General features: G+C 37.8%; 1 protein-coding gene across 1 annotated transcript; it reads left to right on the top strand.

Annotated features, from left to right (window-relative positions):
* Positions 1 to 10177: 10177 nt before the first annotated feature.
* LINGO2 (leucine rich repeat and Ig domain containing 2) lies at positions 10178 to 11998 on the top strand. Its single transcript, XM_009096781.4, has one exon. It carries the CDS (start codon positions 10178 to 10180, stop codon positions 11996 to 11998), a length of 1821 nt encoding a protein of 606 aa, XP_009095029.1.
* Positions 11999 to 12942: the final 944 nt, after the last annotated feature.

Here is a 12942-nt window from a genome sequence, read left to right as displayed (position 1 = left end):
TATTTCCAAATGCCCTACCTTTATCCATCTGCAGGCTGATATTGAGTGTATTTCAGGAATGCCTTTAGCTAACAGGGAATCTCCAAGGCAGTTTGCTATTCTCTTCTTCTCTCAATTGTATAAATTATAATCAACTCTATTTTAATTCAAAGTGCAGCAGTTTTGTGCAGCTGTCCCAAAGGTAGCTCCTATATCTGAGCTATTAAGTGACTTCAGTTAGGTCTATCATGAAATTTCTTCACACATGCCCGGTTGATGTTGACCAATGTGTCGAAATATATCCCTTCTTTCCTTTGTGCCACCTCAAATGCTGACCACAATTTTCTTCTGAATTAGAAGCCATAATATGAACTGAGGGCCTTCTGGCAAGGACTAAGAAATGTACTAATTTCCTTTTGCTTATTTATAATGTTCCAAATATAATGCTGCAGCTTTTGTACTGTCTTTCCAGAGTCTTTCCAGACATTGACTACTCCTGCAGTCAAAAAGGGCAGCAGCAGATAAGTCAGCAGCCTGCTGCAAGGTTGTACTGTGAAGGCCTTGTGTGTGATGGTATGAAGATAGTCCCCAAGAAAATACACCTTGCTTTGTCTGATGGGATTTCAGTGAAAGATACAAATATAACTGCTGAAAACAGGCTTATCAAGGTGTGAGAAAATAACACAGGATAGGTTTCTTTTTTTTTCTTGTGTTAGCCAGATGAGCAGTACTGAAATCATTTGTTGCAGCTTTGCTATACTTTTGAGATTCTTGTCTTAGTACAAAAGAAAATATATTGGTTTCAATTTCTTCAGCTTTCCCATTTAATTCAATTTTAAGCTATTTTCAAACAATTTAAACTCTATCCACCTCTAGGCAGGATAGATGAATGTTACCCTTGTAAAATGCACTTGCTTTTTTCATATGTACTTTACAAAAAATGTTTCCTAAAAATACAGGTGTAACTATCCAGACTCTTTTGGCTAAAGATCCTTTGAACTGTGTTATGAAGAAACAGCCCTTTTAGTACTAATTAAATGATCTCTTATCTTTCCTGGGCACATTCTCCATACACTTTAGCCTCTGCATACCATGATTTGTTACCAGGCCCTGTGTTCCTGCCAATAAAATAAAAATAAAAATAAAAATAATAAAAATTAAATAAAAATTAAAATAAAAATAAAAATAAAAATAAAAATAAAATAAAAATAAAAATAAAAATAAAAATAAAATAAAATAAAAAAATAAAAATATAATATAAGAAATAAAATTTAAATTTAAAAAGTTTTTAAAAAAACCTGAGGGGACCCATGTCAGTAGATTAAATAGTTTGAAACCTTTTTCAATGACAGTAATCAGAGGACTGTGGTCAGCACTAGAATTAACTCTACCAGGCCCATACTCTCTGAAGTACTTTTGGTTTCACTTTTTTCCTGTGCAAACATAGAGCTGCTAGGGAAAAAGTTCTCAGCTGCTAATGGCACACTAATCTGTTTGCCTCTCTTAATAGAAAATAAGGTCATTGTCACTTAGATTTCCACTTAGAGGCAAGGTAACAAATAAGAATGTTTGCCTTTAAAGCTAACAAAAAGGAAATTACGCCAACAGGTAGAAGCTTGCAAAACATATTGTTAAGGTTACCAGTGAGAGCCTCTGTTTACAAAAGGTGGAAGTCAGCACATTACTGGCACAGCAGAGCTCTCTGGACTTGAATGTTCATGTATTTGAAGGAAATATCCATATATTGCAGGCTATACCAAGAACATTTCTTATTATGATCTAGATACAGTGCAGATTGCTTGTGGCTTCCTAATTGGATTACTGAAGTAAATTCAAATAAGCTTGAATGCACTAGCCCTCAGAAGTCTGCTACCAATCCAGACTTAAAAAGCAGCTTCCTTTCTTTTCAGAAGCTTTCTGTTACCAACATCTTCATTCATTAAAGATGAGAAGTAGATGGATCTTAGAATTAAAATTTCAGAGGAAATCCCATCCCTGTTTTTCTACATGAGAGATATTGTGCAGACTGCAGTGGTGTCATCTGCTCTGTTATGCCCAGACACTTTAAGAAGAAAGACTGTACTTTTCAAGAGGAAGATAAACTTTCATATGTAGAGTTGTTCCTGAAAAAAACTTCCTAAACTTTAATCATTGCAGTTAGCCTTCATACTGATTTAGTTTTCAATTAATTTATTCAGACTTCATTACCTACAATAGATATAGAAAGTAAGTATAGTATTTAACACTTTCACATTCTCCCACCAGTGTACTGTTTGTGGTAGCCAAGAATTTTAAGATTCACCTGTCTAGACACACTAGAAACATAAGATCCACTTTGAAGTACTGAATCCTAACTTGCAAGAGATTTTTAATCTTTTCCCAAATCTTTACATTTTTCGTCTGCTGCATTATCCAAGAGCAAAAGTTGTTGTCATTTGATTTATCCTCCTGTACTACAATAAGGTCACCTTTCAACATCACCTTCCAAATACTATCACCCTGTGATAAGTTGTTCTCAGTATTTGGAACACTAAAATCTTGCAACAATCATCAATGAAAGAGAATGCAATGGAATTTTTCTTTGTAACACTCAAGATAAATCAACTTCATAAAAATGTGGGCTCATGCATTGTTTTTGCAGTCACATATCACCCAGGGGAGCTACCATGCATAGATACTAAATACCAGGTCTAGGGATGGAGTTTAGCTACAACAGGAGGGTGGTCTTCCAATACTATGGAGCCTTAACAAAATGCAGTACAAATTACTTAGAAGCTGTACTGTTTTCAGAGGTACAAGTTCTCTTTCTCTATTATTGCATTATCATAGCAACACATTTATTGTCATGGTGATTATGTTGTTCTGATCTTTGCCACTGAACAATTATCTCTTAGTAACATCACTTTTTATAGTGAAATAGGAATACAATTTAATAGAACTAAGTCAACTTTGCAAAAGAAATTTTGTTTAACTCTACCTTTCAAAAATCTGCTTCTGCATTCAGAAGTATCAGATGTAGAAGAGATCTGTTATTCCCAGTAATTCTTTAATTTATTCAACTAAGAATTCTTTGTCAGAAGGTGTTTCTATGCAAATATTTTCAATTTTTATAAGGTAGGTAATTGTGCGGGTATGATCCTCCCTGAATGATTGATTTATATCATTAACCTACACCAAAATGTGTGAATTTTATTTTACATCAAAGCATCATTTATATCCCTTTACATAATTGTTCCTATCAGCTTTTCATGAATCCCTTCCCCTCCAACTTAGCAGCAAGGACAGTGGAAATGTAAGTGGAAATGTTTATAATTCTTGCAAACATTTCCACTTTCTTTTTCTGTTACTTATGCATGAAATGTCCCTGAGAGACAATCCTTAAGATTTATTATTTTTACTTCAGATTTCTTCCCGAGGTTCATTTTCTCTGCGAAAACTGAAAGAAATTTTTAAATTAATCTTAGAAACATTGGTTTAAATACAGAGGGTGTAGTGATGGCTTCATTTCTTTGCTTAAGTTGGAGAATGTGGGCTTCAGAGACTTGTACAGATAATTTGTATAATTACATGAATTTATCACCGTGATTTTCTTACCTTCTCTGTTTTGGAACTCATGATCCTTTCACTTTAAATCAAACAAAAATGTAAGTATTTGGGGTGAAAACTCTACCCACTTGTTTAGTTTAAAACACCTGATACAAATATTTTAAGCAATCTTAATTCTACTGGAAAAGCTAAGAAAGAATGTTGCTCTATTTGCCTTTTTTGCTTTTGTTTCCTAGTTCTGTATTATGACTTTTTCAATGACCTGAATCTCAGTACTTTCTTCTGAAAACAAATGCTACTTGACTGTAATTTCTGAGTTGATGGTGGCCCATGAAGTTTTTGCTCATGACTTAGTAGATGAGAACAATCCTAGAACTGCAGAATAATTGAATCAAAACTTTGCTTCCAATTCTGCTGTTATTGAATGATTTTTAAATCTATTTATTACTGGAATCCAGCTAGCTACCTGATGTTTTACAGCTTATTTAAATGCTGAAATGTTTAAGAGATCAATAAAGGAAGGGAGAACAAAATCTCTGCATCAGCACAAAGGCTTGATCAAAGAGACAGGGAATGTTGAAACCTGGATTCATTCGAACAATTTCTGAAATGCTCTGCTTTAAAGAAAAAACATCCTTTTTAGAGTATATAGGCAGTCTTGACTTAGTCTGTGATAGGATTTGGGAGCAATACACTAAGCTTAGACAAATTTCAGGCACGAGACCGGATGAGGCAAAGCCTTTGCTTGTACAAACTAGCTCTAACATTGAAAGAACATATGATGGGAATGTCTAAATTGCACAGTCGGGTCAGAAAATGACATAATCAGGATTTGATTCATTCTCCTAGTGGCATTGTGTAACACCATAAGAACATTTCTCAATGTCCCATATTTTCATGTGCCATTTGGCTGTCCCTAAAACCATCTCGGTTTGTTTTTCATCTTCCCTTCATCTCCTGGGCAACATTTCCCCCCACTGGCACCTCGGGTACAGTCCACCAGCAAAGGTGACTTACCCTTCCTGCCCTTACCTGGTCTGGTGCAGCACCAAAGGAGAGTTCAAGAAAGCCAGACCAGCTGTTCTTCCAACATAAATGCAACAGGTACTTGAGAGGTAAAGTTGGGAATAGAAAATTTCCCAAACTACACTGAGCTGGGCAAAATTTTGCACCACAGAAGTTCAGCAGTTTTAGCTGCACTCATTCAGTATCTGTCTGCTCAGCAAGTGAGCAAAGGTGTTTTACTGCAAAGTCTTGAACAATGGCTTTGCCTTACTGCTTGCTGAAGTGTGAAAGAGGATGACAGCCATGCAAAGACAGAAACATTTATATTCCTCAGTATCTGCTCCCTGCTTTAAAATATAGCAATGCTAAAATTTGGCATTCATAGGAGAAACAATCTTATATAGGCAGAACAATTTACTATCCCTAAACATAGTCTCAAAAAATATCTATCTTGAAGGACTGCATACTGTGCAAGAGAGGGACACACATTGGAGAAATTCATCGAGGACTGTCTCCTGTGGAAAAGACCACATTCTGGAGCAGGAGAGGAGTATGAGGAATGACAGAGGCAGCGTGATGAACTGACCACAGCTCCCATTTCCCAAAACCCTGCACTACCATACAGGAAAGAGAAAAAAGATGAAGTGAAGTCAAGCCCCAAGAAAGAGGAGGGGCTGGGACAAGTGTTTTACAATTTGAGGTTTTTTCTCACTATCTTATTCTGATTTAACTGGTAATAAACAAAACTAATTTCCCTTGGCTAAGTCTGTTATGCTTGTGATGGTAACTGGTGATTGTGATGGTAACTGGTGAGTGTTCTCCCCCTGCTTTATTTCAATGTGTGAACCTATTTTATACTTTTTTCTGCCCTGTCCTGTTTAGGAGGGCAGTGGTTGAACAGATTCAGTGGGCACATAGTGTCCAGTCAGGGTCAACCCAAGAAACATTTTCAAGCAGGTAGTTCACCTGGTTCTCAGGAATACCTGGCAGTATTTCAGTGAATAATCAGTACAACTCTGATTTGCCATTCAACATTTAATTCTAGAACATTTATTGAATACAGTATGTTTTTGTAAAGGGGCTTATAGAATGTAAATTACTAAGTGACTGTCAGGCACAATTGTCATCTCGGATATGATCCACTGGGGTGTGTTTTTATCTGAAAGGCTGAGAAAAGGGGTGGGAAAGGTGAGATCAAAACTACCAAGTCAGAGCAGCAAGTGATGATAATGCAGCTAATGACAGAAACAGATCTTATGACTCTCACCTTTTCTGGCTAAAGCTGCCTATACATGATATTTAGAATTGCACTGCATTCTAGGACATCATTGGATTGTGGTTTTGTTTTTTTTTTTTTTTTTTTTAATTCTAATTTTTGAATTTAAAAGCTACAGGGCACTGTACATTCTTGCAAAGCGCTTTTGGGAAGATTCAAAGCTTAAGAAATTTGTAAAATCCGATTTGCATTTCAAAGTAGTAGTGGCTGTTTTGGGTGAGATCACACAGAACTATTAACTAATAAGTTTAATGAGCTTTCATAATTGCATAGCTGAACTTTGAATAGGGTCCTCTTTTAAAAAAGAGTATCAGCCAACAGTAACTTGACTCTGGACTTGAAGAACAGAGCCAGAGAAAGACAAAAAAGAAGGTAATTAGTTTATTTTTATTTTTTAATAAACAACTCCGTCATATATTTCATTTCCCTGAGTCTATCAAAGCATGACAAATACTTCAGAAAGGTCAGGAAAACAATTCTATATGTTTTCATTCACATTCAAACATAGAAAAACTCTTAGTTCATAATCATTTATGTTTTTTGAATTTTATGTATCTAATAATAAGGTATCTAATAAGGTATCTAATTTTACAGGACTACTGTGTAGTGCAAGGCATGGTGCAATCACAGATCAGTGAGACTATACTTCTAGCTAACATTTATCTGTGTGTGTACATACCTGCATGCATTCACCTTACCGTACTGTATGTATCATAATGAAGGGATTGAAGGAAAAAATGACAAGGCTGCAGGTGTTTAGAGGGAATACCTACACTGGCAAAGATAAAGGATGTAGTGCTGGTTGTTTAAGCAGGAATGAAAGTCATCATGTTGAACACTGACTCTAACAATTCAGCCCTGTGCCAGTGAAGTAGCCAATATTCCACAAGTCTAAAGAAATGCAGAAAACAATTTTTCGCTTCAAGAAATCATCTTGCAGTGAAGACTATCTTTTAATAGTATAATTTCTCTCTTTATAATGTAGCATTTTTGATTAACAGATGTATACTAACAAATAATTGTGATCACACTGACATGGAATGTACTTTACAGATGAATTTGTATCCTTTCAAAATGTTCATATAGACTGGAGGCACAAGGTTGGCCTAGCTAGTGATGTTACTGGACATGTCCTGAAAATACAGCTTCATATTCACTAAATTCAAATGGGGACCATATGCAACAAATCATAAAATTCACTCTAGGCTTCTCCCAAAATTCACCTTGTCCCACATGTTTTACATGCGAGACCTTTTTACCCTAGCTGGAGATACGGTTACATTTTTTGCATAATGAAGATGAAGTCATTTTTCCATAAAGAAGTTCAAAGTGAAGGATATAGTCACAGATTTGGTTAGCAGAAAGAATGGTAGTATCATCTGACTCAATGTAAATTGTAATAATAAATTTAATGTATGCTTTTTTCTAACCTGTACTTATTGATCCACCTAATCTTTGTTTTTCTGACTTGATACTTAATATAATTTATTATTTGTCCTTATTGAAATTTTTCCACTCCGGAATATATCTCAGTCCTGAATCTTGCTTCCTTTCAAGTGCATACACACACATGCATCCACCCTTACAGTTAAATATATATCTATCTTATTAGTTGTCCACATACCTTTGCAGAAGACTACTGTTAATTTTTGAATTGCTTTTTCTATATTCCAGCCACAGTAAAAAAAGCCTTTTATCATATTTTATACTGTCTACCTTCTACTTTGTACTCCTCAGAAGTTTTAGTTACCAGGTGGGTTGGATAGCTGCAAAAAGTGTTTCATATTTTCACTATCTAAACCAAACACTCCAGGAGAGCTAATCTTCCACTGAACCTGTTTACTTTGTGCTTCATACATTATTAGATGGATACAGTAGGAAATGAAATCCCTGTGTGGTAGAAGTATCACTATGAAAGCACTAACCTCACAGACTGAGCTCTGAAAGTAATGATCAGAGCACCCAGAAGCCTCTCTGATCTAAATTCATTGAAAACACCTAACTCAGAGTCCCTCTTGGTTTCCAGTTTTAAGTTAGTGCCTAATGAACTGAAGTTTATCTCTGAAAAGCTTTGTCACAGCTGGAGATAACTAGCAATAGTTACTTGCAAGACTACAATTTAAGGGGGAAACTGAATCTCAGTAGGTTGTCCTTCTAGAACAAAGTGGAAATGTGCTTTTATAGGCAATATAATACGGAGTAATTTTCATCCAGTCTCCAGTCTATATGTCAAAACCAGCACGCAGTGTGCCTCACATTAATAGTCTCTGCATAGAAGTGTAAAAATGGAAATACAAAGCCACATCAGTTGAGTGAAATTTTTCCACAGAGTTGTGAGAGGAGTAATATGTGCATCATTCATGTCTGGTCAGTCAAAGAACACAATTTATATGAAGCTCCAAGATAAATGTTTTTTCACTCAGTTTAGCTTTTAACAGTAAAGGCACAACAGCTGTTTATTTCTCAGTCCAGTTACAACAGTACAAATGCATACAATCCAAACCTTATGGTTCCTGTTTAGAAATTTTTTAGATACAATAAGATCAATAGATCCAAATAGCTTTGCACTTTTTCTTGCATCTTGAATCTCCACTCTTCTGATCTTCCACAGTCTGAGAGTGCAACTCTTCTCCGCCAGGAAGGATGATTTGGTGAGTTATGTTCCAAGTTGTGTACCAGAGGAGTACAGTGTTGCTGTAGCAGGAGTTACTGGTGGAACTTCCTTTTTCATCAGTCTGTAATTTACACAGGACTGTTTTGTTGCACTTCAAACAGCTTATTTGCTCAAGCAGCTGTCTGATTGCCTCATCAATTTAGTTATACCATATTTTTTTAAATGTATTTATCCTCTGATTATGGGAGAATTTCTTTTATGTTACAATCCATGTGACAACACATAGGCAAAAAAAAAAAAAAATTTACTCAAATGCAATTTACAAATTTCTTACGCAGTAGCCAGATGATCCTCAAAGCCCAAAGACTCAGATAAGTGGATTCTTGGCTGTTGGGTAATTTTGTCATTGAGCCTTGGAGCAGATGGGCCATAGTCACCTGAGGAGATCCAAAAGGTAGTTTCTGGTAGGAGTTATTTAAGTATTTTTACAATTATAATGAAGCCCAGATTAAACAATGCAGAAAGGCATCACAAGCCTGAGGCCCATTATAAAGCTTATTAATAATATGAAGTCTGTATCCCAGCCCTATATCTTACCCTCATCCAGATGGCTGTACCATAGGAATTAAGGCACTTCTCTGGTCCTTGCTTGGAGTTTGCTTTACTCTGAACACTCAAACACACCTTCCTTTGATGAACACCTATACCCTTTTCTTCTTCTTTTGAAACGGGTTATTGTTTGCCTTCATTTAGTAGCTTCTAAGTAGACTTAGAAAAAGACTCTTGCCTTTGGTGACTAAACCTGAAAGGTACATGGTTTGGAGGAGCGCAGCTAATTTAGTAGAAGGTATCTTGTCTTCTTCTATCCTCATTTTTAATCTGAAGGCGGGAATGAATAAATTTACAAACTGAGATTTTCATTAAATCTGTGATGCTTCTTTGGACATTGCACTGCTTAAACACAGACAGCTCATCTTATCTTGTTTTTGTCTTTCTAAAACTAGTTTACATGTCTTGAAAGCACAAAGATGTATTCTGCAAACGTCTCTTGGATCTTGGGTTCTAAACAGTTACACAAAATATCTCTCTGCAATAAAAAGCAAAGAATCAATTTGACCTATTACAAATTCTAATCAGAGATGCACCAGTTCTTCCTTCCTCATCTGAGCCATTGTGTATGTGTATGAAAGAACAAGCTTCATCTCTTTATAGCTGTAATATATGCAATAAATGATAAAAGGAATCTTTTCATTGTCAAGGAGCTCCTTTTCTTGATTATAATACATCATTAAGATTTGCCTTAAAATACTAATGGGAGGCAAAAGCTTAGTTTCATACCACCTCACAGAAATCCAATGCTGTAAAACTTATCACAAATGCTATTAGCCCTTTTTGCTTAGTGTATGGTCTTTATCTCTGGGTTAATTATAGAACTGTCTTGAGGAAACCTACTGAGACCGAGAAAAGACTGAAAGTTTTTCTACTGTTTGCAGTAGGAAAAACTGTTTTGTCTTCACCAAAATCTGGAGGTAAATGATGGATTCACAAATCCTTTGACTAGCCCTTTGACATTGAAGTAAAATCTGCTTTTATGTAGGTCATGCCATTCACAATAAGTTTTATTGATTTGTTCAATACAAAACCACATGCATTTTCTTTGCAACAGTACTGTTCTTTTTCTGCAGACTTAACTTCTCCCCTTTCCTATCCTCACCCCACAGGCCCGTGACAGAGGGTTAGCCCAGATCAGTGGAGTCATGCGTCACACAGCTCTATCATGCTGGCAGCTATTCCTGGGTCTGGCTGTGCTGCTTGTCTTCACAAGCCCCACTGTGGGCTGCCCAGCCCGCTGTGAATGCTCGGCACAGAACAAGTCTGTCAGCTGTCACCGAAGACGTCTGATGTCCATCCCAGAAGGCATTCCCATTGAGACCAAAATCTTGGACCTCAGCAAGAACCGACTAAAAAGCGTTAACCCTGAGGAATTCACATCATACCCATTGCTGGAGGAGATTGACCTCAGCGACAATATTGTCTCCAATGTTGAGCCTGGAGCTTTTAACAATCTCTTCAACTTGCGCTCCTTGAGGCTGAAAGGAAACCGTCTGAAGCTGGTCCCCCTTGGGGTGTTCACTGGGTTGTCAAACTTAACAAAGCTTGATATAAGTGAAAACAAGATTGTCATTTTGCTGGACTACATGTTTCAAGATCTGCATAACCTAAAATCCCTGGAGGTTGGAGACAATGATTTGGTGTATATATCACACAGGGCCTTCAGTGGGCTGCTTAGTCTGGAGCAGCTCACCCTGGAGAGATGCAACCTCACAGCCGTACCAACAGAAGCTCTTTCTCACCTCCACAACCTCATCAGCCTCCATTTGAAACAGCTCAACATTAATGCTTTGCCGGCGTACGCCTTTAAAAGACTGTTTCGCCTGAAGGACCTGCAGATAGAGGCCTGGCCCCTCCTGGACATGCTGCCTGCCAACAGTCTGTACGGTCTCAACCTGACTTCTCTATCCATTACAAACACCAACCTGTCTGCAGTACCTTACTCTGCTTTTAAACATCTGGTTTACCTGACACATCTCAACCTCTCCTACAACCCCATCAGCACCATCGAGGCAGGCATGCTGTCAGATTTAGTGCGCCTGCAGGAGCTCCACATGGTGGGGGCACAGCTGCGCACCATTGAACCACATGCTTTCCAAGGGCTCCGTTTCTTACGCGTGCTTAACGTGTCCCAAAACCTGTTAGAAACCCTAGAAGAGAATGTATTCCATTCTTCCAAAAGCCTTGAGGTCCTCTGCATCAACAACAACCCTCTGGCCTGTGACTGTCGTCTTCTTTGGATTTTGCAGCGGCAGCCCACCTTGCAGTTTGGTGGCGAGCCACCAATGTGTGCTGGTCCAGACAGTGTCAGAGAGAGGTCATTCAGAGACTTTCACAGCACAGCTCTCTCCTTTTATTTCACCTGTAAGAAGCCCAAGATACAAGACAAGAAGTTGCAGTACCTGGTAGTGGAGGAAGGACAGACCGTGCAGCTGATGTGCAATGCTGACGGGGACCCACAGCCTACCATCTCCTGGGTTACCCCACGCCGGAGGCTGATCACAACTAAATCAAATGGTAGAGCCACTGTGCTGGGAGATGGCACCCTGGAGATCCGATTCGCCCAAGACCAGGACACTGGGATCTATGTCTGTATTGCAAGTAATGCAGCTGGGAATGACACCTACTCGGCCTCCCTGACAGTGAAGGGGTTCACTTCAGACCGTTTCCTTTATGCCAACAGGACCCCTATGTATATGACAGACTCCAACGACACAAGTTCTAATGGAACTAATGCAAACAGCTACTCTCTGGACCTTAAGACAATATTGGTGTCCACCGCTATGGGCTGTTTCACATTCCTTGGAGTAGTTTTATTTTGTTTCCTTCTTCTTTTTGTGTGGAGCCGAGGGAAAGGCAAACATAAAACCAGCATTGACCTTGAATATGTCCCTCGCAAAAACAATGGTGCTGTGGTTGAAGGGGAGGTTTCTGGACCACGAAGGTTCAATATGAAAATGATTTGATGGTATTCTGCTAGCAGTGCTTTTTCTGTGGCATTAAAACCAATTAAAACAGCCTGGCATGTGAAATTGCTAGGCAGAAGCAGCTTAATGCAGCTGTCAGTGTATCAAAAGGTTATATGAAAATGGAAAGACTATTTGTGGTTATACAACAGAGCCTCCAGACCTTGAGGCAGATGTGTCAGGGCCTTTCATAGAACTGGGAAATTGTACTAACTGTTTGCATTGCAAATATTGGCATTCTGGGGATATCAGCAATGAACCACTGGCTCATGCTCATGGACAATTGTTCAACATTTTCTACTGCTACAAAAGGAAAAGAAAAAAACCTACAGTGTAGGATTTACATACTTAAAGGAAAAGACACATTTGTCTAAACCACACTCTACAATGAAATTTGTATCCATATATCTCATTTGGTAAAACTTTGCATCCTCCCTTCTAGTCCTTCTAGTTGGTTCAACACAACAAAAAAATCGGTAGCTTTTTTTTTTTTTAAATCTACATCTATACTGTGTACATTTTGAAGCAATACAAACGAGAGGTTGTACTTTTAGATACCCACCAATACTGACCCAAGTGTGATGTCACCCATCTTTTAACTACCATAAAAACCCAAATTAGATCCTTGTAGTTACTAATTAGAAATAATATAAGATATTTTTCTCCTCATGTAGAAGGCTAGAGCTGAATAGTTGAGAGCAAAACCGCTCAACTCTGTCAATCTACTCTTCATATAAATATAAGGCATGTGCCTAGTTTTGATACAGAATGGAATATTTTTGATATCTGTGATATCACACTGGACCAGTTTACTGTAATACTGCCCTGGTTCTCAAACAGGGAAGGCAACCCACTAGTCAATGCTGGCATGGAGGAGTTGAGTTCTACCTTGAAGAGAGAGAATCAGTTTTGTTAGCCCTGATATTAATTTCAAAGCTACTGTT

The sequence above is a fragment of the Serinus canaria genome, chromosome Z (assembly GCF_022539315.1).
Source record: "Serinus canaria isolate serCan28SL12 chromosome Z, serCan2020, whole genome shotgun sequence".
In the NCBI taxonomy this organism is placed as follows: domain Eukaryota; kingdom Metazoa; phylum Chordata; class Aves; order Passeriformes; family Fringillidae; genus Serinus; species Serinus canaria.
This window is presented reverse-complemented; position numbering and strand designations above follow the sequence as displayed.